At 36.8% G+C, this 23,841-nt stretch overlaps 12 protein-coding genes and 1 long non-coding RNA gene across 16 annotated transcripts in view; 6 read left to right on the top strand and 7 right to left on the bottom strand.

Moving 5' to 3' along the window:
- Positions 1-134: 134 nt before the first annotated feature.
- Cyt-c-p (Cytochrome c proximal) lies at positions 135-2,965 on the top strand. Its single transcript, XM_068294772.1, has 2 exons — positions 135-241; positions 2,225-2,965. The coding sequence occupies exon 2, from the start codon at positions 2,266-2,268 to the stop codon at positions 2,590-2,592; it is 327 nt and encodes a 108-aa protein (XP_068150873.1). The 5' UTR covers positions 135-241; positions 2,225-2,265; the 3' UTR covers positions 2,593-2,965.
- Positions 343-1,260, bottom strand: LOC137580662 (uncharacterized). The gene is made up of 2 exons (XR_011033029.1): positions 1,150-1,260; positions 343-976 (listed from the first exon to the last, which is right to left on the bottom strand). It is a non-coding gene; the product is annotated as an uncharacterized lncRNA (long non-coding RNA).
- Positions 2,966-3,965: 1,000 nt separating the features above from the next.
- VhaSFD (V-type proton ATPase subunit VhaSFD) lies at positions 3,966-9,538 on the bottom strand. Of its 2 annotated transcripts, XM_068294742.1 has the most exons (7): positions 9,330-9,538; positions 8,677-9,155; positions 6,903-7,121; positions 5,766-5,900; positions 5,137-5,699; positions 4,911-5,024; positions 3,966-4,719 (listed from the first exon to the last, which is right to left on the bottom strand). In XM_068294742.1, the coding sequence occupies exons 1-7, from the start codon at positions 9,364-9,366 to the stop codon at positions 4,641-4,643; spliced, it is 1,626 nt and encodes a 541-aa protein (XP_068150843.1). In that variant the 5' UTR covers positions 9,367-9,538; the 3' UTR covers positions 3,966-4,640. The 2 variants fall into 2 exon arrangements, with proteins under 2 accessions (XP_068150843.1, XP_068150844.1); XM_068294743.1 differs by lacking the exon at positions 6,903-7,121 and having other exon boundaries at positions 9,330-9,537.
- A 470-nt stretch (positions 9,539-10,008) lies between these two features.
- Tsen2 (tRNA splicing endonuclease subunit 2) lies at positions 10,009-10,841 on the top strand. Its single transcript, XM_068294763.1, has 2 exons — positions 10,009-10,461; positions 10,521-10,841. Exons 1-2 carry the CDS (start codon positions 10,023-10,025, stop codon positions 10,811-10,813), a joined length of 732 nt encoding a protein of 243 aa, XP_068150864.1. The 5' UTR covers positions 10,009-10,022; the 3' UTR covers positions 10,814-10,841.
- Positions 10,737-11,339, bottom strand: LOC137580657 (COX assembly mitochondrial protein homolog). Its single transcript, XM_068294770.1, has 2 exons — positions 11,199-11,339; positions 10,737-11,143 (listed from the first exon to the last, which is right to left on the bottom strand). Exons 1-2 carry the CDS (start codon positions 11,263-11,265, stop codon positions 10,839-10,841), a joined length of 372 nt encoding a protein of 123 aa, XP_068150871.1. The 5' UTR covers positions 11,266-11,339; the 3' UTR covers positions 10,737-10,838.
- A 55-nt stretch (positions 11,340-11,394) lies between these two features.
- Prosbeta4 (Proteasome beta4 subunit) lies at positions 11,395-12,328 on the bottom strand. The gene is made up of 3 exons (XM_068294765.1): positions 12,128-12,328; positions 11,839-12,064; positions 11,395-11,776 (listed from the first exon to the last, which is right to left on the bottom strand). Exons 1-3 carry the CDS (start codon positions 12,216-12,218, stop codon positions 11,470-11,472), a joined length of 624 nt encoding a protein of 207 aa, XP_068150866.1. The 5' UTR covers positions 12,219-12,328; the 3' UTR covers positions 11,395-11,469.
- Positions 12,329-12,603: 275 nt separating this feature from the next.
- On the bottom strand, positions 12,604-14,469 carry Arpc1 (Actin-related protein 2/3 complex, subunit 1A). 2 transcript variants are annotated; one of them, XM_068294747.1, is made up of 3 exons: positions 14,400-14,469; positions 14,023-14,324; positions 12,604-13,957 (listed from the first exon to the last, which is right to left on the bottom strand). In XM_068294747.1, the coding sequence occupies exons 2-3, from the start codon at positions 14,093-14,095 to the stop codon at positions 12,894-12,896; spliced, it is 1,137 nt and encodes a 378-aa protein (XP_068150848.1). In that variant the 5' UTR covers positions 14,096-14,324; positions 14,400-14,469; the 3' UTR covers positions 12,604-12,893. The 2 variants fall into 2 exon arrangements, with proteins under 2 accessions (XP_068150848.1, XP_068150847.1); XM_068294746.1 differs by lacking the exon at positions 14,400-14,469 and having other exon boundaries at positions 14,023-14,389.
- Positions 14,470-14,710: 241 nt separating this feature from the next.
- GatC (glutamyl-tRNA(Gln) amidotransferase subunit C, mitochondrial) lies at positions 14,711-15,197 on the top strand. The gene has a single exon (XM_068294769.1). The coding sequence runs from the start codon at positions 14,736-14,738 to the stop codon at positions 15,195-15,197; it is 462 nt and encodes a 153-aa protein (XP_068150870.1). The 5' UTR covers positions 14,711-14,735.
- On the top strand, positions 15,190-16,349 carry PolG2 (DNA polymerase subunit gamma-2, mitochondrial). The gene is made up of 2 exons (XM_068294749.1): positions 15,190-15,877; positions 15,934-16,349. The coding sequence occupies exons 1-2, from the start codon at positions 15,190-15,192 to the stop codon at positions 16,326-16,328; spliced, it is 1,083 nt and encodes a 360-aa protein (XP_068150850.1). The 3' UTR covers positions 16,329-16,349.
- On the bottom strand, positions 16,294-17,877 carry Orc5 (origin recognition complex subunit 5). 2 transcript variants are annotated; one of them, XM_068294745.1, is made up of 3 exons: positions 17,555-17,877; positions 16,710-17,452; positions 16,294-16,647 (listed from the first exon to the last, which is right to left on the bottom strand). In XM_068294745.1, exons 1-3 carry the CDS (start codon positions 17,835-17,837, stop codon positions 16,363-16,365), a joined length of 1,311 nt encoding a protein of 436 aa, XP_068150846.1. In that variant the 5' UTR covers positions 17,838-17,877; the 3' UTR covers positions 16,294-16,362. The 2 variants fall into 2 exon arrangements, with proteins under 2 accessions (XP_068150846.1, XP_068150845.1); XM_068294744.1 differs by having other exon boundaries at positions 16,710-17,876.
- Positions 17,878-17,952: 75 nt separating this feature from the next.
- Polr2C (RNA polymerase III subunit RpII33) lies at positions 17,953-19,147 on the top strand. Its single transcript, XM_068294760.1, has one exon. It carries the CDS (start codon positions 18,064-18,066, stop codon positions 18,889-18,891), a length of 828 nt encoding a protein of 275 aa, XP_068150861.1. The 5' UTR covers positions 17,953-18,063; the 3' UTR covers positions 18,892-19,147.
- mRpS23 (mitochondrial ribosomal protein S23) lies at positions 19,024-19,919 on the bottom strand. Its single transcript, XM_068294766.1, has 3 exons — positions 19,761-19,919; positions 19,530-19,691; positions 19,024-19,473 (listed from the first exon to the last, which is right to left on the bottom strand). Exons 1-3 carry the CDS (start codon positions 19,802-19,804, stop codon positions 19,119-19,121), a joined length of 561 nt encoding a protein of 186 aa, XP_068150867.1. The 5' UTR covers positions 19,805-19,919; the 3' UTR covers positions 19,024-19,118.
- Positions 19,920-21,065: 1,146 nt separating this feature from the next.
- Positions 21,066-23,841, top strand: part of CenG1A (Centaurin-gamma-1A) — a 67,338-nt gene continuing 64,562 nt past the window's right edge. Inside the window, 1 exon segment of the mRNA XM_068294735.1 lies at positions 21,066-21,846. Within this exon segment, the coding sequence (XP_068150836.1) occupies positions 21,474-21,846 (373 nt within the window). The 5' untranslated portion in view covers positions 21,066-21,473.

The following is a 23,841-nucleotide window of genomic DNA, read 5'->3' as shown; positions in this document are numbered from 1 at the left end:
AAACCAAAAAAGATATTGAATTTATATAGCAGCATTACGCAGTTTACCTATATTAAAATATTTCGCTAAATTGAACAAAACTCTTTTATCTGATTTGTAAGGGTATAGATAATTCGCCATAGATATCGCTGCCTGTCCCGCTTTCCGAGCAGGCGAACTTGAGTGAAATCTGGCGAAAAACGGTTTTTCGCTATACACACATTCGTAATATAGCCGTCGAAACGCGAGGGTTGTGTTCAATGTAAGTAAAGGCGGTTATTTCGTTTAATTTTCCAAAATTGAGTGACGTAAATATTTCCCAAAAAAATTTCCTATAACTTAGCAAGTGTTCTATGCAAATAATTTCGTTAATTTATAACTATTTTTGTTGCTTTTATTAAACGGAAATAGTGAAAAATGTGCCAGTTAGCTATTTTTTAGTGTGAGGGTTGATATTCTAGGTTACATAAACGTGTCCTTGTGTGTATATAAGTGAGGGTGACTTCTACGAATGTTTGTGTGTGTGTGAGACTGCGCTGGCAAGGTGCTAAAGTTGGCAGCAATTTAATTTTTAAATATGTATACATTTGTATTATTATTAACATTTGCTGCTCCGGAAAGTCATCAATTTGGCATTGAAAATTTCTCTCTATACATACATACTATGTATGCATGTGTGTTTGTGCTGATTACATGATCGGAGAGTGAGATCTGCTGACTCTCTCGTGTCAATTCCATTTCTGGGATTTTTTTTCGTTTTGTTCAAGCTTAAAATGATCGCCACGTGGTTGCTGGACTAGTTTTTTTTCCAATACTTTTTTAAGCCTTTACTTTCTTGTTTGGCCAATATAAGATATTTTTCACCTCAACAGGAGATGTCTTATGTAACGGTTTCCCATGTTGTCGTAGCAACTGAGTAAAGGTTGTCCTCATTTTCACTCTCTCTCCCACGCATACAGACTCTCGTCGCTCTTTGGCCTGCTTTCAAGTGCATTTTCTAAAAATGGGAGGAAAAAAGTGGTTTTTCACAATAATAAAAAAAAAAAACAATTTACTCTCTCCAAGGCCGTTATCAGCTGTGTTGACATTGTGTTGTTGCTTTCAATTTCAAGTGCAAATTGTTGCATGCAACATTAATTACTCTCTGTCGATTGAAAAAAAATGAAATACCTCAAGCTAAGAGCTTTGCAATGAAACATTTCCCCTGCCGCTTGTTGCTGGGTGAAGAATGAGGAACAAAAAAATTAACAAGAATTTTGCAGTTGTCTGTGTGTGTGCGTGTGTGAGAGTATAGTGTGGGGAGAGGGCAATAACATGTGACCAGGCATCGTCGATGTCTGGCTGAAGCTTTGATGACGTCGCTCCATTGCTCACGCGTGGAATCAGAGTGAACTTTGTATAGTAACGGATTAGATAACAGAACAAAGGAGATGAAAGATATAGAACTGCAACAAAATTATATAAATTAATTGCAATCTTTGTGAGTCATTATCATAGAACATGAACTTGAATGAAGTTCTTTTTAATCTTAGATAACTTTTTCCATGGAAAGTATTACCTAATAAAGCAAAGAAAGAAACTAAAGAGGGCTGCATTTGGGGGTTCCAGAAAGCAAAAGAGAACTCTTCCTACCCCAGATTGATAATTGAGCTTCTAAAATGCTTAAATTTTGAGAAGAAGCAGATTCTTTTTAATCCGCTCCTGGTTATAACAGAGAAGATGTAAAACAATACTTTCTCGACTCAAAGTGGGACTTGATAACACATCTCCCATGATTCTCTGGATGCTTCTAATAGAAGACGCAATCCTTGCTCTATGAATCATTACAGATTGTTGCTTTGCATTACAAAACGTTTCTGGAAGATCACTTTAGTATTTTGTTTTTCCCTCATCTGGTACTATGTAAAAGTCATCTACACATAAATTTACAGGCTTCTATAACAGATACTGGTTCTGTTTTTTTTTCACATAATTTGAATTATATAAATTACATATATATTTATTCATATCAAACCCCTCAGCGCAAAAACTTATACTACCTTTTCTAATTAAACTCGCAGATTACTAATGGGTTTGCCAACTCGTGTGTGTGTGTGGTTGTTTGTTATCAAATATTTCACACATGCCTTTAATGCACATTAACCTTGGCTAAACATTTTGTTTCCGTTAACGGTTGCTTATCACTTTGTTTACATAACGAGGCAATGGGACAAATAATTGATTTTCTATTTTTTCTTGATTTCAGTCGAGTCTGTCTAACACATCAAGTCAAATACATAAAGCAAAATGGGCGTACCAGCTGGTGATGTTGAGAAGGGCAAGAAGATTTTCGTGCAACGTTGTGCTCAGTGCCACACCGTTGAGGCTGGTGGCAAGCACAAGGTTGGACCCAATCTACATGGTCTGATTGGCCGCAAGACCGGACAGGCTGCCGGGTTCGCCTACACAGATGCCAACAAGGCCAAGGGTATCACCTGGAATGAGGACACACTCTTCGAGTATCTGGAGAATCCCAAGAAATATATTCCTGGCACCAAGATGATCTTTGCTGGTCTGAAGAAGCCCAATGAGCGTGGTGATCTGATTGCTTACCTGAAGGCGGCCACCAAGTAAAGGGTTTTAGGGATTATTCTATATACTGCCATCAACACCCACAACAGCAAAAGCAACAACATCAGCAGCAGCAACAACTACAACAACAACAGGAACTATTGTATTATTAATTGTGTTTAGTCACAATCCAAAAACAACATCAAATATAATATATACAACACCAACAACAAGAAAACAAACAAAAATACAAACCTATAGAAACTACAATTATGTTAATTATAAAGTTTAAATAGGACAATTTTATTATTTAATTTAACTGAAAAATGGAAAACAAAAGTGGAAATATTTAATTTAAATCTGAATACAAATTGTGACGACCACAAAAATTAAATAATAACAAAAAAAGTATAAAAAAAAACTTTAAAACCTATAATATGTTTGTTTAATTTTATAATATTCTTTTTATCCTGTCAACTTAAATGGTGAGTTTTCATTTCCTTGAGATTTCGTACTCAAAAAGACATCAGTAATATTTCGACAGACATTTAAACTTGAAATACGTTAATGATTTTATGTGTTTACCGTTATACATATATTGGAAAAATGCGAAGTGGAAGATTATATTTGTTAAACATGTATTTAAGATATGAAGCTAAACCATTCGGACTTCTTTTTTGTAACTAAAAGTATATATTGAGAAGATATGAGGATTAGTTTTCTGATCGTACAGCTTCCCACATAATTTTTATATAGACAATTTTCAAACCCTCAGGCTCACACCGATTAGTCTGATCAAAAGTATATATTGCCCATTTTCCCGTCTTCATACGAGTTTTTAAAGTAATAATTAGTTTAAACGACACACAACTTCTCCCTTTCTTTCTTTCTAACATAAGGCTATCATGGAACGTCTTTCTCAAAAAATAACTTAGTTTCAAAAAGTGTTTTCTCTCTTAAACCTGGAATAAGGCATTGTCTCTGACATTAAGTTAGAATCTTCAATAAGAATGAAGAAAAGTTAATAGATATTTAATTATTTTTAAAATCGGCTAAAAAAAAAAACTAAAGCACAGTCATAAGAGCTACGTTAAGAGTTTCATTCAAAGAGAATGAATGAGATTAAAAGTTACTACAAACAAAAGTTTACCTTGATAACAATTTTGTACAGAGTCATACTCTTTAAAGTTCACGTGCCAAGTCCAAGAGAGTCTACTAGAGAAAAAAAAGAGAGGCCAATGGCTGATTACAAAATCAGGCGTGTCATTATGTCATAAAAAAATTGCACTCTCTTGGTTTAATTCACGTGCTTTAGCTAAACTGATTAGAAAAGTATAACAGCTGACTATAGATAGATACCACAAAATATCCGACTTTATATTTCCATTTAATTTATTATTTTATAATATTATTATTCATTTACAGTCACAAAAACGTTTTTATAGTACAATTTAATAACAATTTCGTTTATTATTTATATTGAAAGAAAATACTTGATAGGTTTTTAATTGTTTTTACATTTCGTTAGGCGCCTTATAATACAATATATATATATATAGAAGTGCGTAGATCGAAGCGCAATAATAGAAATAAAAATTGATACAATAATAACAGAAACGAAACAATAAAATGAAGAATCATTTATATAGAAAATTTTGTGTAATATGTTTTCTTTTCTTTCGTGTGTTTTTTATTTCTCTCATTTTTTGGAATGCCAAATCAAATCCTATGGAGGCGTAAGTTGGTCGAGTGGATATATGAAGGCTAAACAACATAAAACTTATTTTAACAGACAGTGTGAAGAGGAAAATAACAACAACAAAAAAAAACTATGCGCTTAAATTTATCAAGAAAAACAAACTCTTTTTCAATAGGGGAAGGGGAGGAGATGAAGGTTATGGAAGAAGGGAACAACAGAAATTTTCTTCTTCCTTAATTCTTCAACTCTTATTGTTAGTTAAGTGTTCTTGTTTTTTGTTTTGGTTTTTTTTTTTTTTTTTTTTTTTTGTTTATAATGTATGTGTTTTTGTTTGTTGTTAAGGCTGGCGGCCTTGGCTTAAAGATTGTACATGATGTTGTTGTTGTTGTGTGTTTACTGTAGTTTGCGGCTTTTAGGCCTTGCCAGCAATAGGAGCAGCGCCTTGCTTTTGATTCTCATTCTCCTTCTCCAGTTGCTTGCCCAGATATTCCCTGATAAGACACAAAAATATATATTAATGTTTAATGCACAGAAATTTAAATAGTTCTATGAGATTTCTCTTTCCGAATCTTGAAAATTTATGAGATTATTATATTTGTTTTGCCATGTGGATCATGCGACATCTATATATCATATGAGAGAGAGGAGCAATTAAGAAAAGGGAACTTTGTGATCTACTAACCAATTGTGTACCATCAGCTTCTGAACAGCCAGCAAAGCTTCGTATCGTACATTGGGATCCTCATGACCCAAATGTTGCATTACAATCTGCTTGCCACCAAGTTGTTCCAAAACACTAAAAAAAAATTTAAAGTTTTTAGCAACAATTTACAAAATTAGAGTTAAAAATAGTTTCATATTTTGCTTTCAAGTTGTAAACCTTTCTAGGAGAAAGTCCAGATACTCACTGCTTGCCGCGTGGATAATGACGCACATACTCTCCAATATCAAAGCAGGCAACGGACAGAATAATGGCATCCTTGGATGTCTCCAGCAAGTGAACCAGAATACGCAACAATTCATAATTCTTTTCATTCAAACGTTGAGCATTCTCACGCCAGAATTTGGCCGATTTGTGGACGGGCGACCATTCCAAACGGCCGCTACGCACCTCAGTGGCATACTCATCGAACGAGCTGAGATCTTGCACAGAATTCTGCAATTTCTCGCTCAAGTATTCCACATCGGCAGTAATATCCTCATCATCGAAACGACGTTGTTCCAGTATCGACAATTGCTTCAATACCTTACTCTGGACCATGGCAATACAATGATCCTTGGCCACAGACAGATCTTCAGGCTTCTCAATTAGATTACGGAAAACGGCCAAAATGATGCGTGTAACCTTCTCCTTGGCACAATCGCTCAGAATGTCAGCCAAAATGGGTATAACACTGAACTTGTTCATTTTGGCGGCCAACAGTGGATTGAATGTGAGCACCCACAGGCAGAAAATTAATTGATATTGCACCTATGAATAAGAAATCGAATTTAAATTGTACACAAAACAATTTAGGCATTTCAATTTCAAACTCACCTGGAAATTAACTCGAGTGGACAGAATGCGTATCAATGTGCTAATTCCATCCACACTGACAAAAGCGAAACGATATTCATCCACACGTAGCATCATCTGCAGACAGCGGGCCACCGATTGAATATACTCGTTGTTCTATATATTTGTTTTTTTTTGGGAGATTGTAATATAATATAATATAAGTATCATATATTTTCTAGACATTTTAGTTAGCAGTTCTTGTTAGTTATGATTCACAATATCTAAAGATTGTTTCTTTGCAGCTACAACAACAATGTCACTAAAAGCTACACACACAGAAAAATTTTAGGAGGAGCAAATAAAGGATAATATAGAAATGGAAATAAAGAACTTTATAACATTTGTCTTTGTTCCCTGCACCTTTATCTGTATTTTGTCTAAAAATTTATTTTATTGGTATCAAGTGTAAAATGAATATGTCTAGAGTTTCTTGTGTCGTTTAGGGATTGTTTAACCAGCACCTGGAATTTAATCCTTGCACCACATTTACAAACACACATATGCTTTATACACTGCTTTGCAACACTGTAGGGGGTATTTGGGTTTGTTTTTTATCTTCATCTGGCGCGCACGCTTCTTCAAAGCTTAAAAATTAGTTGGGTTAGTAGTAACAGTTAAGGGCTACGAATTTAAAAGAAACACTCCCACACACACAGAGGCAATAGTCAAGAATTATGGAATACATTTGCTAACATTTGCTGGAATTTGGCCACACAGTTCTACACCATTAATCAAGGCGTTAAGAAACCGTTAACAAACACTGGAGAATGGTTCGTCTTTGGATCTAATAGATCAGCTTGATTGGTTTAAATATTAATGATTTATTAAGAGGGATTTGGTTTAATCTTTTTACTTTTTACCGAAGGACAAGAGATCAAGCAGATTAGCAAGAATTATCAACTAAAGTTGATTGATTGATTGACTGTGATCAAAAAAGTTTTCCATAATTCTTCACTTAATTTAAGGACTCTCTGAGAGCGTTTCCTTGCTTTCATAGTTGTTGTGGTAGTGTTTTTTTTGGTTTTGTGTGTGTGAGAGAGTGAGTGTGTGTGGAGTTGGTATTTGATGGTTGATTTGATTTGTTTCGTTTTGTTTTTGGAGGATATTTTGGAGTACCGGTATAACACATTTGCCATCCTGTTGCTGGTCGCCGGCCATATCGCGATAACTCTCATTGGCCAAATCGTGTTGATGCTGCTGCATTTGCTGAGCAATATTCGGACTGTATTGATGGCCATGATGATCTTTGTCTTTGCCATGCGGTCCATGCGAGTGCACAATGATTGTTTGTACCCGCTTGGCCAATTGGGCCATCTCTTGCAAATAGGCTGTGCTCTAGCGTTTGGATGTGTTTTTTGGTTCGGATTTTTTTTTGTTTTTTTTTTATCATGGGGTAATTGAAGGGGATCGGCCATCGTTTAATTTCACAAAATAGGGTAAATTGCATTATAAATTAAAATTGTTTCAAAAGTAATAAAAATATATATGTTTGTGCAATATATATAAAACACAAGTTATATAATAATAATAAACAATAGTTTTTTGCTCTTGCTTAGGGACAACACGTGATGTTCGTTGTGAGGAGTGAATAAGATTTTGAAATTGTAGATACTATATACATATACATATGTATATCATTATAGAAGTGCCAAATATTGTTGTTGGTGCATGAACGAATGAGAGACCACAATAAGATAAGATCACACGGACTCCATTCAGAGAGTTTTCACGAGTGGTTTTTGAGTTAACCAAATTTAGTGTCACTTTGTTTTAATAAAGGCCTTAAATTATATGACAAAAATTTGTTTAATTTAAGCAAGCAAAACTAGTAAAAAAAAAGCATGCAAAAAATAGATTTAAATTTTTAAATATTTTAGTTAATATTTTGGTTAATATTTAGTTAAAAACACAAAGAGAAACCATTTAATTAATGAAAATTAATACTTTAAAGTGTGAAATTGGAATTACTATTAGAAGTTTTGAGAATTGCAAAATGTTTTTTACTCATTCGAGGAAACTTTTCTTTAAAACTCTTTTACTAATTTTTAATTTAACGTTCTTCAATATTTGATGACAACGGCCACATTTTTCTACAGTGTTAATCAATGCGTTAAACAAATCGTAATGAATATTAACTTTATGTTTTAGCACACATTTCTTTTTATAGTTCAGGATTTCAAATAGTTTGCCATCCTAGGTTTTCTTTTAAATTAAATTTCTTCAAATATTATCCCAATTATTATAATGAAATCAGATTAATAATGACAGTGTATATCGGACAATCAATTCTGTTTTTGTTTCCGAAACGGTTTGGAATTAAAAGATGCAAAATGAAATAGATATATGCTCTAAACCTTTTATGTTTTAAAAGCGAATCGAACGGACAAAATTACTTGGAATTTAAAAATAAATTTCGATTCCAACCAATTTAAACAGGACTGAAATCTATTGCAAATAGCCACTAAACACATAATGTTTGCAGCTTTTCATCTCTCAGTAAGTAATTATTTTTTGAAATATTTTGTTGATGAATTATAGCACAAATGAGGAATATTTCTTTACCAAAAACGATGTCGAAACCATTTTAACAAATTTTAAAAATATTTTGTTTCAATTGTATTATTTTGAAATCTTAATAATCTCAATTAGAGACATTTTAGTTGAAAACCCATTATATTAATGACAACTAAAATGTTAAACTACGTCCTTAAGACCCAGTTAGCAATAGCATTAATTTTATCGTGCAAATCTGTCTGATCATAGACTATATACAACTGCATTGCTAAACCTTCTAATACATTCTCAACATAAACATGCTTTTCATGCCTTTCATGCATTTTCTTCATTCATTTGCATACTATAATGCATGGCAATCATGACAATCACTTACATTGCTGGCCAATTGATCCTTAAGGAACTGCAAGTAAAAGTTCAAGTCGGATTTGGGCATCGTCTCATGTCCCCAGCAGGCAAACTTGGCCAATATGCGCGAAGCCATGTTGACAATAAAGCCATCTTGACGATTCAACAGATTCAAAAATGGACCCCAAATGCATTGCTTTAACTTTCCGGCTGTCTCGTGGAAAAGATCGACACGTGAGCGATCCTCTTGAAGCAGATCGTCCAAAAGTACCAGAATATACTGAATAGTCGAATCCTTGGACAGATGCGAGACCAGATTTAACAAAGTCTTCACCACCTGGCTGGGGTTCTGGGCTAAATAGGCGGCGCGTGATTTGTCCAAAGCACTGATGGCCTGATAATCTTCTTGACTAATCATCTGGGATTGCATGTAGGAGGCCCAGTTGATGGTCCGAGTGCGAATATCAGCTGCCTGTTGCTGCAGCACCGAGGTGGCAGCAATCATGTCTGAAACAAATATCAATGAAAATTCTTCAATTCATCTGACCTGCGTGATGTTACACCCCACCATCATCACCACCCCCCATTCACCCACACGCACACATACTCATAATACGCACACAGATATACTTCGATTTTTCCACAAAGGTCATGAAGCAGTTGCGGAGGGGAAAAACTTACCAATGTTTTCCTCGGGCAAATAAAGGGCGGTAGTCATTTTGATGTTATGCTTTTACTAATCAGTTCCAAACGCCAAAGAAGTTTGTCGCCACAGGTTTTGGCACACAAATTGAAAATTTATCAAACTTAACTAGTGTTTTTTCACACTACTGCGACACCAGCACCGAAAATTCAGCTGACTGGTCTTGTGACTTCTTTAGAGTGACCAGGTTCCCCCAACGGATTTACTTTCTTACGGTCTTTCTTTAAAATACTAATAAAATACTAAAATTAAAGGAGGATGGACATTTCATCCGGGTGGCCATAAAAATGTTCTCTAAAATAGCAAAAAAAAATCATAAAGCTCAATTATAAGTATACTAATTAAACGTTTTTTTAAAGTTAAGTACTTTGTGGAGTCTACTTAAAGTTTTTTAAACAGATTTGTTGTTTGATCTACTAAATATTTTTTAGAAATAGTTTCGGATTTAACGTTGCATATAATGTGATTCATTAATATATGATGTTACAAATAAAGTTTATTTCAAATGTCTATTTATATATTTAAAAACTATGTGTTTAGATAATTTTTTTTTTTTTTTTTTTTTGACACAGGGTGTCAAATTTACCTGAAAACCGGCACTAGAGCTTTTGTGGCCAATCGTGCCATCTCTAACACGTTCTATCCTAACAGCGCTATGTTAAGTATCTCAAATGGAATTTAAAGTCCAATGCAAGCGAAAGCGTAGCCACTTTAAAAATTTCGATGAAGCGCCCTTACCATTTCTCGAAGAAGGACTCCAATATGAAGGTGTCTTCACAGGACTCAGTGTCGATGTAACACAAGCTGATCAAATTCAATCCCTGTACAACAATGGCTGCTTTGGTAAGGGAAGCAAATCGAGGGGAGGCCCGGAATCGGGAGATCCAGATGAATCCTTGCGGCTGGGGCTTGAAGAAGCTTGCTTTTTGGCTTACTTCTTAAGGGTACTGCAAATAAAGGATCTGTACGGAAAGAATATTGAATGGAACGATTTTCTGAACTCTTCCCGCGACCTTAACGAAAGATTTCTGGAACACTTGACAGCTTATGTTTATCTCAAATCTAAGAATTGGGTGATCAAAAGTGGAATCAAATTTGGCGGAGATTTTCGTAAGTTTCCTCATAAATGTGACTGCTTTGGCTAATCGTCATTCTTTATTTTTCTTTAGTCATATATAAGCAAAGTCCGCGTCATTTTCATGCAAGTTTTTTGGTCTTGATACAAAAACCGGATGAGAAGGATCACTTTTTAGCCAAAAACCTAAAAGGAGTGCAACGTGTCGCAGAAACTTCAGACAAAGATGTGCTTCTACTCTCCATTGAACAGTCTACAGATGGCGAAAACAAAACCCCTGAAAACCCTTCCGAGGCTATAGAAGATATGGTTATCCAGGAGACAGTTGTACGTCGTTTTAACTATTCATCATTTGTGCAAAGCAAAAGGCAAAAGAAAACCAATTAATTATATCTATAAACATAGATTATGACTAGATCTTTTCCACGCGATGTTTCTTGGGTATTCCCGTGCTGCGATAATCTGCACGTTCCTGCAGATATATTTTTTTGCACTCCTCCTTGAAGGCCTCGTTTTGATACCAATTCGTGAGGCAATCCCTTAGAGCTGCATTCTGTTTGCGACATGTGGCCACCATGAATATGCTGCTGGCCTTGCAGCATTCATTAAAATCGGCCACTTCCTTGGTGCAGAGTTCCGCTTTGGCTCGATCTCTCATGATTTTTGGTATGAGCACTTCACGTTCGACTTTTCGTAATGTTGTGTCATTTGGATCACCTGGTAAACGAAATTTCGATTAGCGAGTTGTGTGACATGCCAGCAGGACACTCACCAAGTCCATGGGGATTTCGTGGATCAATTGGAGAAGCCAGTTCCTGAGTTTGATTTGTGGAAGTCATTTTTTATGTCGAGTGGAAAAGTTGAATGTTTTTATTCTGTTAAGCAACTATTAGTGTGCCCGTATGTTGGAGGCAATAAAATGCCTAAAACCTGCAACCGGTAAGCAATCTGCTTTACTAGACCAAGGATTATTATACCAAAGATATCCAGGCTTTTATTTTTTTTAATTGTATCTGTGTTAACATTTTCGAAATGCTTAAAACTTAAAATCCAGCGGCTTTGTAATCGGACAAACTCTTGGCACTGATGGGTTCCAGATTTCTGACACCATCCTTATCCACCACCGCGACTGTAAAGTTTTTTAGATTGACAACCAATCGTTTTTGAATCTCCAGCACACACTTCTTAAATACATCATAGGCCTCTTCCTGGGTAATATTGGGATGCCAATAGCGATCATAGATGCTCGAACAGAAAATGGAACCATAACCATGACCGGCATAATTCACCGATTTTGCAGTGGCCAAGTAATCGATGAATGTGAGCTCGGGACCCTCTTGGGGATCATAGCTAACAAATACAATCACTTGTGGTCAGATTTAAGTATTAGATATAGTGGAAAATATGCTTACCCGCCTACAAACATGAACACTTGATACGGCGTACGACTACGCAAATATTCAGCCAGATTTTTACGCGTAAAATGGGCTGCTGCACGGGGACTCAAATCGTAGCCATTTCGCATTTTATACAGGGAAATATTCTTGGAAATAAACTCGGTAAACTGCTCCGTATCGCCAGCCTCGCCTGTTGTTGATATTAACAGGTTATCCGAGACCTTGTGGATTTTGTTCTCATCTGCAAATAATTAACAATTTGTGAAATGTCAACTAACCCAAGGAAGCCGCTAAATTCTCTTACCCTCTTTCATTACAATAATTGAACGAGCATGAGTTGAGTCGGCCGCCAACATAACAAAATCTGGTCCCTTGATACCAAGTAGTGTTTCCATTTTGCAATTATTTGATTTTAACTTAACGAGTTATTATTCAAAAACCAAAAGTTTGTCTTCCCGAAATGCAAAATGATGACAAGCAATAAGTTTAGAGTGACCATATGGAGGGAATAACAAAATCTTACGTTGGCATTTGTAAGCCTGCCAACTGACGGAAAAATAACTATTCGAGACTCATTTGAGTTATTTTTGCAAGCGATTAAATTGGAAAGAAATCCAGCAATTTAAGGATAAAGCAAACCCAAAGGACATTAGCCTGGTAGGAATAGTGAAGTTTTGTTCAGTTATTAGACCAAATTTTGTTATGTTCTTTTGCATCCCACAATCGAAATCGATTGATTGCTGGAATTGAGATCGATCTCGTCTTAGACAAGGCGCGCAATTTTTAAATAAACATTTTTTATTCAATTTTTCAATAAAGAGGAAACATTTTAAAATACATACACAGACTTTGTTAATCTTTGTTGAAACTATTGTGGAAGTGTGTGAGAAGACAGCTGCAATCTCTTAAGTTATTTATATATATGTAGATATAAAGGTAAAAAAGCATTTTTCACACGAAACATTTTTGTTGAAGGGAAAAAGTGATTTTGGAAAACATTTTGGCAAATACTGTGCACGTCTAACATACACATTAAATACTTTACACAAGCACGCGAGATAAATGTGACTCTAGATCTGCAGATTACGCATACCGCCATTGATGCCTCCTTGCTCCACAGTCCAAATGACCAATTGTCCGTCCACACCTGAGGTGGAGACTTTTGTGGCATTAGACTTTTCGCCGGCATAGAGGCGAACACTGGTGATGGCATTTTGATGAATTGAATCCACCACTGTATCAGTATTTTCAGTGCGCATATTACGATCCATGGATTGGAAAATACGCATAGCCGAAATGCCACTTGCTTCGCGTTTTTGTGACTTGTCCAATTTGCCGCTAAGCAGCAATTTACCATCTCCGGTAAGACTATAAACAAGAGGTACACAACTATAGCCGGCGACCACCACCGAAGTGGGTGAGACCCATTCGCAAGAAAGGAACGGCAAGTAACCAGTACGACACCGGATTACGGTATTGCCATTGGTGGCATCGGCAATGCTAATGCAACTATCATGACCTACCCAGCACACTTTGTTGCCATCGCTCGAGAAGCTAACACTATTGATCCATCCGCCACCGCTGGATGCCGAATTCCGGAACTCGACCATAAGCTGTCCGAGTGGTTTGCGAGCGCCCCAAGGCGTCTGTGAGGGCGGCTCCTCAATATCCTTAATAAATGCAGAGAACACACGCACCTTATAGTCCGTGGAACCAGCCACGAGAAGCACATTATTTGGATGCCAATCCAAAGAGGTGACCGTGCTACGAATAGGTTTTTTAATATGCTTCGAGACCCACCAATCGTTCTCGGACTCGAAATAACAAACGGAAATCAGACGCGCTCCCGATCCCACGGCGAACTTATTCTCCGCCGGTGACCATTTGACACAAGTGGCCGCACGATTAATGCGCAATAACACCAATGTGGGTTTCCACTTGCCATCATCACCCTGGGTCCACACATAGGCGTTCCGATCGGCGGCACAGCTTACAATTCGATTCGTATTCTTGGCCCAATCGATGCCCATGACACGTAAGTCATGTTGATTCAGTATATCCAACAATTTCCATTCGCTGCTACCATCTCGCTTATAGATATGAATCTCATGGTTGTTTGGCGATAAAGCAATTTCTGCCGGAAAATGAGTCATTGAAATCAACAAAGGCCGAAAAATTAGTAAGTATATGATTACTCACGCGTGCGATCCTTATTCCAGGCGTGGCAGGTAATGGAGGCCAGTGAATTGCCAAAGGTATAGGTTTCACCCATGTTTAATTATAAAGTTATAATTATTTAATAGATATCTCTTCGGTTGCTACCACACGCGTAGTTTTTTCTGTTTCCTTTTTAGTTTTCCGGAATTCGGTTTTGAGGTCGAGGGCGTTGTTTTTCCCTGGAAGATTGTATGTTCTCCTCTAGGTTTAATCGCGGACTCTGGGCCGTCTACACGATTAAGTCTAGGCTTGGTTAAAGCTTATAAGGGAAAACAGAACGTTTCCTGCGTTGAAAAAAAGTTAAGATTAACAATAAAAACTGAGTTCGAAAAAAACTCCAAGAAAAAGAAATTAATCACCCGTAAATGAGTTAGTTAACACTGCTAATTGGTTATGCTTCTCAACACTGGTTGAAAGAAGCCGGCGATGGGCAAAAACTTAACTATCGCCAATTGACCCACAAATATCGTATAAATTTAAAAAATTGTACTATTATAATTACAATTTTTCCTACTAATTTTTACTATTCCTAACCATAGATGAAAGTCTGCAAGATTTATTTAAAATTAAATTTCATCATATTCGATTTTTGTGTAGGAGATCTAGAAAGTATTGCAACTATCGTAAGCAAATATCCCATAGCTAAGACATCGCATTGTGTCTGTTTTGCTTTTCCAACACCACTTCCATTCAGAATGTTGCGAATTTCTAATAAAATACGTTTTTATTGCAATATAGCCGCTAAAAGTGATTTAAAATCCAAATTGGATTTTACTCAATTAAGACATCCCACCAAAGTGCCGCAGCAGCCAGAACCCAATGCATTTCCTGACCTAGACACCAACAACGACGACATTCCAATTGACTCTAAGACAATTCAGTTGCTGGAACGTCTCTCTTTGGTGGACTTGGACAGTGAGGAGGCACTAAAAACTCTAAAGAGTAGCATACAATTCGCCAACAGGATAGTGGGCATTCCTACAGAGAATGTGCCAGCCCTTTACACTGTACTGGAAAAACAACAACTTCAATTACGCAACGATTCAGTCACCGACGGCAATTGTCGGCAAGAGATCCTAAAGAATGCCAAGATTACAGATGAGGATTACTTTGTCTCACCGCCAGGAAATATTCCATTAGAACAACAAAATGAATAATAGTAGATTGAGTCGTTGCCTAAAGTCTTTGGAATCTTCGGGATATTTGTCTAGTAAAGATCAGGGAAAACAAATGAAGTTACTTGAGCATGGTCAAAGATATGCTAAAATGTTGAAGAAGCAATGGTTAGATCTAAGACCATTGGGGGTTTATATGGGCTGTGCCAATAACTACTTATCCTCTGCCGATAAACGTTTCTCCTTTATGCAAATGGAGCACTTTTCTAATCATTTCCATAAACTAGGCCAAAAGTTTCCACGCAAATTCAAATGCCCAGCAGTAATAAAGCACGAAATATCTGCCTCCAACACCTTGGATTCTCAATTTACATCTACTTCCTGTAATACCCACTTAATTACCGATTTTCTGGTCCAGCCGCAACGTGGCCTGGAACATTTCTATAATATACAGCGTGAGAGTAAAATCTGGTGGATGCGTTCTTCATCAAATCCCAGTCGTTATCGCATTGTACCATATGAACTCGCAGAGGGAGATGATCGGAATGGCCAAGCCATTGATATTAAAGCTTTTTTTGATGCCGATCATCAAATAACAATTGAGCATTTGACTTTGGTTAATCCGAAAGATGAGAAATTCAAATTGCCTCATGCAAAGACTGGAGAAATAGTGCTACCAACAGTCATAAGATCTTCTATACCCTTGGAAATTGCCACCAGAGGTGAGTAAATTGCCTAAAAATACTCTTAACTAAATAAATATGGAAATCTTTCTTAGCTCTTCTTCTAGATGGCTGTGATCACAATCGAGAGACTCAATCCTTGCTTTTAAATCGACTTTTAGCTCCATATCAATGTGCCATTGCCTGCCTTGAAAGCCAACCCAGCCAGTTGGCAGATCTCAAAGATCTTTGTCAACATTTTAGACATATTCTAGGTGAATCCGGCTTACGTTTGTGTCAGGGTGATGGTTATAGCTTAGCCAAGGATCAAACTGAACTCTTGAAGCAACATCAAAAGGCCGATATGCTTGGCGTACCCTACACTTTGATTCTCCACAAGGAAACCCTACAAAATGGTTTGCTGCAGTTGCGCAGTCGTGACACCAAACTCGAAGAGACCATACACATAAGCGATGTACCAGACTATTTGTTAAATATATTTAAAAACTAATAAAAAATGTAAACAAAAGTACTGAGAAATGTCTCTACATAAAGTCACATAAATATTGACGCACATTGAAACCAACAACTTTGCCAATATATAGGACAAATTCCAAGCCAACTGTGCATTGTAGACGCGCCGAACCATCCATTATGTTCTGTTCTCCAGAGACAAAGCTTAACAGCTTCAAATGCACCAAAGTTGAGATCTGTGACAATAGATTACAAGTTAGACCCACTTTCTCTTCGAGTATGGCATAAAAAATGGCCAACAAACGATCAATGCTAAAGGATTTAGGGCCCAAAGCGGTGGACATTTTATCAGAGGTCTACAAAAAAAAGGAAAAAAAGTGTGAGTTTAAGGTAATGTTGGCAATATTCATGTACTTACCTTTGCCTTGGCATTGACCGTTTGCATACGTTTTCTTTGTTTGCCATGATGCTTTACAAAGAGACGTTTATCCTGTTTGGCTGAATTGTAACTAGCCAAGAAGGCGGCTATCAATAAATATTTGCCATAATATGGCAATTCAAGGGATTGAGCCAATTTGCGTACACTCTGATCCTCTAGAGCAGAAGATCCTCCTCCTCCCCCACCACCAGCCTCATTTATGGGTTTATCAATACGCATATAGATTTGTGTGAGAGCTGATCTTAAAGGACCAGCTATATGCCGCCACAGACGTGATATGTCTGTGGCCTCAACACTACCATCGAGCACCGGCTCCATATAGATGTCAAAACATTTTCGTGCCGTTAAACGCAGCTCGGGCACATCCCGGCAAGCTTTGTAGAAGACACTAAGAAATAAATTCAAATAGTTGCCATAGAAATCCTCTGTTAGAGCCTCCTTACAGGTTTCCAAACGCTCATGTTGACTCGAAAACTTCTCAAAATAATAATTTCTGGTGTGAGCCAAATCAGTACTGAGAATACGTTGCGTTTCCGCCTTATTGTATTGAGGTAAATGCAAACTGATAACCTCACTCAATCCTGTCTTGTTGTAGAATTTCTCAAATGGCAACTGGGACAAGAGTACCACACAGAGATTGAGGCTTGTCAATTGCTGGAGACGCAACAGAACCGGTAAGACATTGGCATCCATGTCACGCAATCGTTCGGCATTATCCACAGCTATAAGAAAAGATTGAGGATCGCCATCAGATTTACTCTGGTCATGCAATTGACGCAATTTTTCCACAAATTCAAGCATATTGTCAGCACGAAGAGCATCACCTTCACCTTGTGAAGGAGCCAAAGCATCTAGCACATATTCCAATAAAATTTTTGTAGTATAGCACTCAATGGCATTCAATTGGGCAATCCTCACATGCTGCTGGCGTTGGCATTGCTTGAAAAATGCTTTGGTCAGGGCGGTCTTGCCGGTTCCACTGTGACCAAAAAGATGTATGGCTGCTGGATACGCTTCTCGACTGTCCCCAATTAGCTCTGCTAGTGTATTAATGGCAGACTCACGGCAGGGGAAAATGGGCTCCAAAGCGGAGCAAATTTTCTCCATTCTTGTCACAAAACCGCGCCAATAATTCAATGTGGGAAAGTGCAAAACATAAACATATCTAGAGTGTTGTAAAACGCAAAAATGCAATTGCTTATCGGGGCAAACATACGTATATCGCTATGAGTTTCATCTCTAATTGCCATCGAAACATTGCCGGGTGTTTTGCGACATTTCATTAAATTTTGTAAAGTTTTTGTAATTTTGTACGAAAAAAAGCTTACGCACAATGCCGTATGCTAATCAACCATCGGTACAGATCACCGAACTCACCGATGACAATGTAAAATTCATTTTGGAGGACACTGAGCTAAGTGTCGCGAATAGTTTGCGTCGTGTCTTTATTGCAGAGACGCCAACTCTGGCCATTGATTGGGTGCAACTAGAAGCCAACTCCACGGTGCTCTCAGATGAATTCCTAGCCCACCGCATTGGTCTAATACCATTGATCTCTGATGATGTGGTCGAACGGTTGCAATATACACGTGATTGCATCTGTTTGGATTTCTGTCCCGAATGCAGTGTGGAGTTTACCTTGGATGTCAAGTGCAATGAGGAGCAGACCCGCCATGTGACCACAGCCGACTTGAAGTCTAGCAATGCCAAGGTATTGCCAGTGACGTCACGCAATCAAAGTGAAGAAGATAACGAGTATGGAGAAAGTAATGATGAGATTTTGATAATAAAGCTACGTAAAGGACAAGAACTTAAACTTCGAGCTTATGCGAAAAAAGGATTTGGCAAAGAGCATGCCAAATGGAATCCCACAGCTGGTGTTTGCTTTGAATATGATCCAGATAATTGCATGAGACATACCCTCTATCCCAAACCCGATGAGTGGCCAAAGAGTGAGCACTCTGAACTAGAAGATGAGCAATTCGAGGCTCCGTACAATTGGGAGGCAAAGCCTAATAAATTCTTCTTCAACGTGGAATCATCCGGTGCTCTGAAACCCGAAAATATTGTTGTTATGGGCGTTCAGGTGCTGAAGAATAAACTCTCCAATCTGCAGACTCAACTCAGCCATGAAAATCAAAATGATGCACTGGCTGTTTAAATGTGCAAACTTTGACTGGGTTTTTACTGTGTGGATTTTGATGTCTTCTTTGCCATTAACCATGTCCTGCTTAGAGAAGTACAAATAATATCTGACAATATCTGCAAAGACAGATGTAAATTTTCATTTCGATTCAATTTCCAGTTGCACTTGCAGAACCCAATCTGGCATATGTAGATATATTTTAGTTTATGAATTCATCAACAATTTTAACAAAAATAAACAGATTAATCTTTAAACAAACTGTCTATGTTAACTCCCACGCTTTTGTCTTTGGGTTCCCTTTTTGTTTTTTCTGTGGGAGGCTTGATTTCTGCCTCTTGAAAATCACTTAGTAGTTGTCTCTTATTTTCCACCAGGGGTTCAGTATAAGATTCCTCAAAGTTTTGAGCCTGGCTAGAGTTGTTTTGTTGCCTTTGCTCCGCCAACAAATCCAAAGCTGTCTCATAAATCCTTTGATCATCCAAGGCTCCTTGGCTCTCTAGTTCCGCATAGATTTGTAGAAATTGCTGGGATTGCGTTTGCCTTTTGTGATCAAACAATGATATCGTTTCATTTGGTTTGTTTTGCTTATGCAGCTTACTGGAGGAAACAATTTGAGAGAATTTATGCCCAAAGACTTTTTTGATGCAACTTACGCTCTTGTTACATCTTCTTTGTAAAATATGTTACGTATGGGAACGGCAGTAGCTGGTCTATCAAAACTTGGCTCGGCTTTGGGTGGAAAAGCCGCATAGACATCATACCAAATGGGTTTATCCTCTTGCCTCATGGCTCCCGCGCGAAGAAGTCCCTGAACTCTGTAGAGTTGATGTATCAAAGTAAACAGTTAAGAGCAAAATGTAATTATGCAATGTTAGCTTAATTACCTTGTGAAGATCGTTCCAATCTTCTCTAAACGACTTTGTGCCATAATTTGCTTATTTTAATTGAACTTTTTACAAAAAAAATAATAATTAACAATTTGCCGATTACGACATAAATACAAGTATTTTTGAGCTATCCTCAGTGTGGTCACACTCGGCCAGTCGGATGTTATCGATTATAGTGTTTCCGATAAATTATCGCTGCTTCGCTTCAGATTCCAGCAGAAATTCGGTAAATATTTACTTAAACTACTCAGCCCAAACCGAACTTTGGTATTTATTTCGTAGTTTTTGTTGTTTAATTAACAAAAGAAAATTTGTTTAGCCGGACTGTAGCTAAAAGTAGCTGTTTCCGGCTAAAAGAAGCTGTCAAATTTTTGAAATAGTGTTGCCAGATGCCAAATTTCTGATACTCGAATACGCGGGCTTTTTGAATTATTTGTTTGCACTATTCTCAACAACCAAAAATATTGTTGAGATTACAATATTTCTTGATTTTATAGAACAAATATAGTTCTTAATATAATACTCGGCTGCCACAGCAGCCGATTATTTATCGATTTTATAATTTAGAGTAAGATATTTGGCTGCCATGCAGGTCAAACAACGCGCCAAATAAGAAACAGCGTTTGCTAACACTAAAATCTAGCTTTAGCCGATTTTTTCACTTTTCAACACTGTAGCAAGTAAATATTTACCGAAAATTCGGTAAATGTTTACTATTACTACTCGAGATTTCAGTGTTGAAAAGTGGAAAAATCAGGTAAAGCTAGATTTCAGTGTTGTCAAACGCTATTTTTTATTTGGCGCGCTGTTTGACTGCCCTGGTAGCCAAATATTTTAATCTAAACTCAAAAGTCGAGGAATATTCGGCTGCTCTGGCAGCCGAATATTGTATTCTAAACTATATTTGTTCTATAAAATCAAGAAATATTGTAAACTCAACAATATTTTCGTTTGTTGAGAATAGTGCGAACAAAAGATTCAAAAAGCCCGCGTATTCGAGTATCCAAAATTCGGCATTTGGCAACACCATCTCAAAATTGAACAGCTTTTTTTAGCCGGAAAAAGCTACTTTTAGCTATAGTCCCGCTAAAAATATTAATTTTCTTTTGTTAATTACTCAAAAACTACAAAATAAATCGCCAAGGCGCACCTGAGGTCGTGCTCGTGCAATTTTTCTCTTTCGTTTGATACCAAAATTATGTAGTTTAAGCCCGTTTTGGGCCCGAGTAGTAATAGTAAACATTTACCGAAAATTCTTCTGCGCTTTTACATATCGTAATTTCCAATGATTGTTGTTGCTCTCTCTCGTCTTGGTGCAGGTGTAAAAATCGATCTAAAATCCAAAAATAAATGTACACAAAATCAATAATAAAAATAACAACAATATTGACAAAACCGCATAAAATATAGATACGCGTTGTTTCACAATTTCAAAAATATTTACTTGTGCTGTCGTTGTTTTTTTTGTGTTGTGGATATTTTTGTTGTTGCTTGTGTTGAAAGAGAGCAGCAAAAAATGTTGTTTCGTGCGCGTGTGTGTGTCTGATTGCTGTGCATGTGTGTGTTTAGTTTACATTTAGCTGCCGCGGCGGCCTCTTCTCTTCTTCAATTGCAATCGACAGCAATTTAAGTTAATTAACAAAAAAAAAAAAAAATCAAACGAAACGAAACGAAACACAAATAATAAGTTGAACATTTGCCACCTCCGCAATGAGTAACTATCATCCGCACTCGTTGTCGCATCCGCAACATCATCATCAACAACAACAACAACATCATCTTCAGCTTCAGAATCATCATTTGACAGCATCATCATCATCAACATCATCATCCTCTAACGCCCAGCAGCAGCAGCAACGTATCCATAATCTATCAACGCCCACATCTAATCCACATTTAGTGGCTCCTGCTCCAGCTCCGCCGCAGCCGTTGATAAGCAACTCTCTGGCCATACGCCAGGAAATACAACGTTTCGAAAGTGTTCATCCTTCGATTTATGCTATATACGATTTAATCGATTTGCTACCACTTTCCGACGCCCAGATTGCCCAATCTATAAGAGATCATGTTGTCTGCATTGAAGGTAAGCCATAAGAACAAAATTAATTGAGTTAAATTAAGTTAAAGTAAGTTTAATTTGGTAAGGGACGAAACCTTTCAAAAGTTTAAGGGACAACCATTAATTACAAATTTTTTCGCAATTCAGCGTCTTCTTCACTTCCTCTAAGCTAAGAATTTGAGGTCACATTCTTGGTTGGTAAAGAAGCAATTGGATTTTTTTGGCTTAAATTATTCTCTCTAGGAATAAGAATATCATTTTTAAAGGGGTTCTCGAAATAATGTAGGAGACTTTCTTTAATATGTATTTAATTCTAAACAGTTAAAACATTTAAACTAAATGTGATTTAATTTTGTTTAATTTCGAAGTGGTTGTTTCGTTTTTTTATATGTATATATTTCTTATTTGCTATCTATCCTTAATGGACAATAGGCAAATAAAATGAACGCTTTACATAACATGGACATGGAAGTGGTGCAGTTTTCTTGGACTTTAGTCTTAAGGCAACTTCTTCCTAAAATCAGTTTTTAAGAAAATTCAAGATATCTGACTCTCAGATTATGCATTCATAAAAAATATACCAACAACATTTGCATTCCCTTTAGTGTGTACACTTTCACTAACAACTTGCCCCAACTTAGCTTACTTTACATTACCTTTCACTGTAAACAGATTCCCCCTGTCTGGTCAAAAGCATCAGGTTATTTCCAGAAAACAAATACTTACTTTATTTATGGTTTTCTCGTACTCTAGGAAAACTATCAACTATGAAATTTTATTGCAGTTTTTTCTGGTATTTTTCACTGTGAAATAACTTAGAAAGATGAAACTTTCAATAAAGCTCGCTAGAAAAGAGGTTCTGAATTGTTTAAAAGTTTCAATTGGAAAGAAACTAAAGCATTTAGGTAAATGAAACAGAAATAGACAATCGAATTCACCTACATCATACTTAAAAATGAATACATTCAAATTTAATTGAATCAAATGAAGCACATAGTAGTACTTATTCTAATAGATATTTTAGACACTCAGTTGGAAATTGATTAAATGAATTAAACCAGCAATGAATACTTATTAGTTAATATATCATTTAAGAAATCAAAACAGAATCAACAAGATGACTTTTGTCATAAATCTTTTCCAAACGCTGAGTATTTATTTTAGACATTTTAGTCATCAATAAATACTCTAAAATCTTTTAAGACTTTCAATATATTCAAACAAATATAATAAGTTAATATCATTGAAGTGTTTTTGATGCAAACATCCAAATAATATAATTTAAAATGAATAGAAAATGAAAAAGAATGAAAATTTCGCAACTGACATTGACATATTCATTATTATTATCATTGTTTCGGAAGTTGGATACTTCAGAGAGAGAGAGAGAGGAAAGACAGAATAATTCTCTGTTGTTTTCGATAAGAATATAAAAATGTTCATGTACAAGTTAAATCAATGCAATAATGCTGATTTATCACTGACTTGAAGGAGAGAGGGAAAGAGAAAGGGAGAGTCAGAGGAGTGCTTCATGAATATTAAATATGACGATCTTAGCGAATGTAAACCGGATCCCACTATATAGTTTTGGTATGCAGAAAAGGAAATAAAGGCCTTTAAGAAAGCCGATCACAATCGCGTATAGGGCAGAAGGACGACCCATCGACCATCCGACTGGCCGACGCTTCCTTCACACCTCTTTCACATTTTGTTTGTCCGAACTATTGTTATTTGCTTGAAACTCTGTGGTTTGCTTTTGTTTTCTGTGTGTGTACTTTATGCTAATCTTTGGCCAAAAAAATCTATGAGGCAACCAGCAACAACAATGCCCAACTACAACAAACAACCCCTCCTCATCATCCCATTTTTAATGCGGCAATTGTTGTGTGTGTTGCCAAAATGCCCATTGAAGCGAGCCGAGGCTATTGAAAGTGTCGGTTGATGTTAAAAAGAAAGAGCTTCGTTTTTGTTTAAAACAAGCTTTTCATGTATGTATATTCCCCGGTGTCTTTCTTTCTC

The sequence above is a fragment of the Drosophila tropicalis genome, unplaced genomic scaffold (genome assembly GCF_018151085.1).
Source record: "Drosophila tropicalis isolate 14030-0801.00 unplaced genomic scaffold, ASM1815108v1 contig_845, whole genome shotgun sequence".
Classification (NCBI taxonomy): domain Eukaryota; kingdom Metazoa; phylum Arthropoda; class Insecta; order Diptera; family Drosophilidae; genus Drosophila; species Drosophila tropicalis.
This window is presented reverse-complemented; position numbering and strand designations above follow the sequence as displayed.

Excerpts from the sequence above, each read along its gene's own strand:
- PolG2 (XM_068294749.1), top strand. The coding sequence starts at position 15,190 with ATGAATAATAGTAGATTGAGTCGTTGCCTAAAGTCTTTGGAATCTTCG. Across the intron at positions 15,878-15,933 it reads CTTGGAAATTGCCACCAGAG|CTCTTCTTCTAGATGGCTGT; the intron begins GTGAGTAAATTG and ends AATCTTTCTTAG.
- Prosbeta4 (XM_068294765.1), bottom strand. The coding sequence starts at position 12,218 with ATGGAAACACTACTTGGTATCAAGGGACCAGATTTTGTTATGTTGGCG. Across the intron at positions 12,065-12,127 it reads AATTATTGTAATGAAAGAGG|ATGAGAACAAAATCCACAAG; the intron begins GTAAGAGAATTT and ends AATTATTTGCAG. Across the intron at positions 11,777-11,838 it reads GTGTTCATGTTTGTAGGCGG|CTATGATCCCCAAGAGGGTC; the intron begins GTAAGCATATTT and ends TGTATTTGTTAG.
- Polr2C (XM_068294760.1), top strand. The coding sequence starts at position 18,064 with ATGCCGTATGCTAATCAACCATCGGTACAGATCACCGAACTCACCGAT.
- Tsen2 (XM_068294763.1), top strand. The coding sequence starts at position 10,023 with ATGGAATTTAAAGTCCAATGCAAGCGAAAGCGTAGCCACTTTAAAAAT. Across the intron at positions 10,462-10,520 it reads CAAATTTGGCGGAGATTTTC|TCATATATAAGCAAAGTCCG; the intron begins GTAAGTTTCCTC and ends ATTTTTCTTTAG.
- mRpS23 (XM_068294766.1), bottom strand. The coding sequence starts at position 19,804 with ATGGCACAAAGTCGTTTAGAGAAGATTGGAACGATCTTCACAAG. Across the intron at positions 19,692-19,760 it reads ATTGGAACGATCTTCACAAG|AGTTCAGGGACTTCTTCGCG; the intron begins GTAATTAAGCTA and ends TCAACTCTACAG. Across the intron at positions 19,474-19,529 it reads AAAGAAGATGTAACAAGAGC|TAAGCTGCATAAGCAAAACA; the intron begins GTAAGTTGCATC and ends TGTTTCCTCCAG.
- GatC (XM_068294769.1), top strand. The coding sequence starts at position 14,736 with ATGTTGCGAATTTCTAATAAAATACGTTTTTATTGCAATATAGCCGCT.
- LOC137580657 (XM_068294770.1), bottom strand. The coding sequence starts at position 11,265 with ATGACTTCCACAAATCAAACTCAGGAACTGGCTTCTCCAATTGATCCA. Across the intron at positions 11,144-11,198 it reads ACGAAATCCCCATGGACTTG|GTGATCCAAATGACACAACA; the intron begins GTGAGTGTCCTG and ends TTCGTTTACCAG.
- Orc5 (XM_068294744.1), bottom strand. The coding sequence starts at position 17,837 with ATGGAGAAAATTTGCTCCGCTTTGGAGCCCATTTTCCCCTGCCGTGAG. Across the intron at positions 16,648-16,709 it reads CGGTCAATGCCAAGGCAAAG|ACCTCTGATAAAATGTCCAC; the intron begins GTAAGTACATGA and ends TTTTTTTTGTAG.
- Cyt-c-p (XM_068294772.1), top strand. The coding sequence starts at position 2,266 with ATGGGCGTACCAGCTGGTGATGTTGAGAAGGGCAAGAAGATTTTCGTG.
- VhaSFD (XM_068294742.1), bottom strand. The coding sequence starts at position 9,366 with ATGACTACCGCCCTTTATTTGCCCGAGGAAAACATTG. Across the intron at positions 5,025-5,136 it reads CATTATCCACGCGGCAAGCA|TGTTTTGGAACAACTTGGTG; the intron begins GTGAGTATCTGG and ends ATTTTTTTTTAG. Across the intron at positions 4,720-4,910 it reads AAGCTGATGGTACACAATTG|GGAATATCTGGGCAAGCAAC; the intron begins GTTAGTAGATCA and ends GTGTCTTATCAG.
- Arpc1 (XM_068294747.1), bottom strand. The coding sequence starts at position 14,095 with ATGGGTGAAACCTATACCTTTGGCAATTCACTGGCCTCCATTACCTGC. Across the intron at positions 13,958-14,022 it reads CTGGAATAAGGATCGCACGC|AAATTGCTTTATCGCCAAAC; the intron begins GTGAGTAATCAT and ends ATTTTCCGGCAG.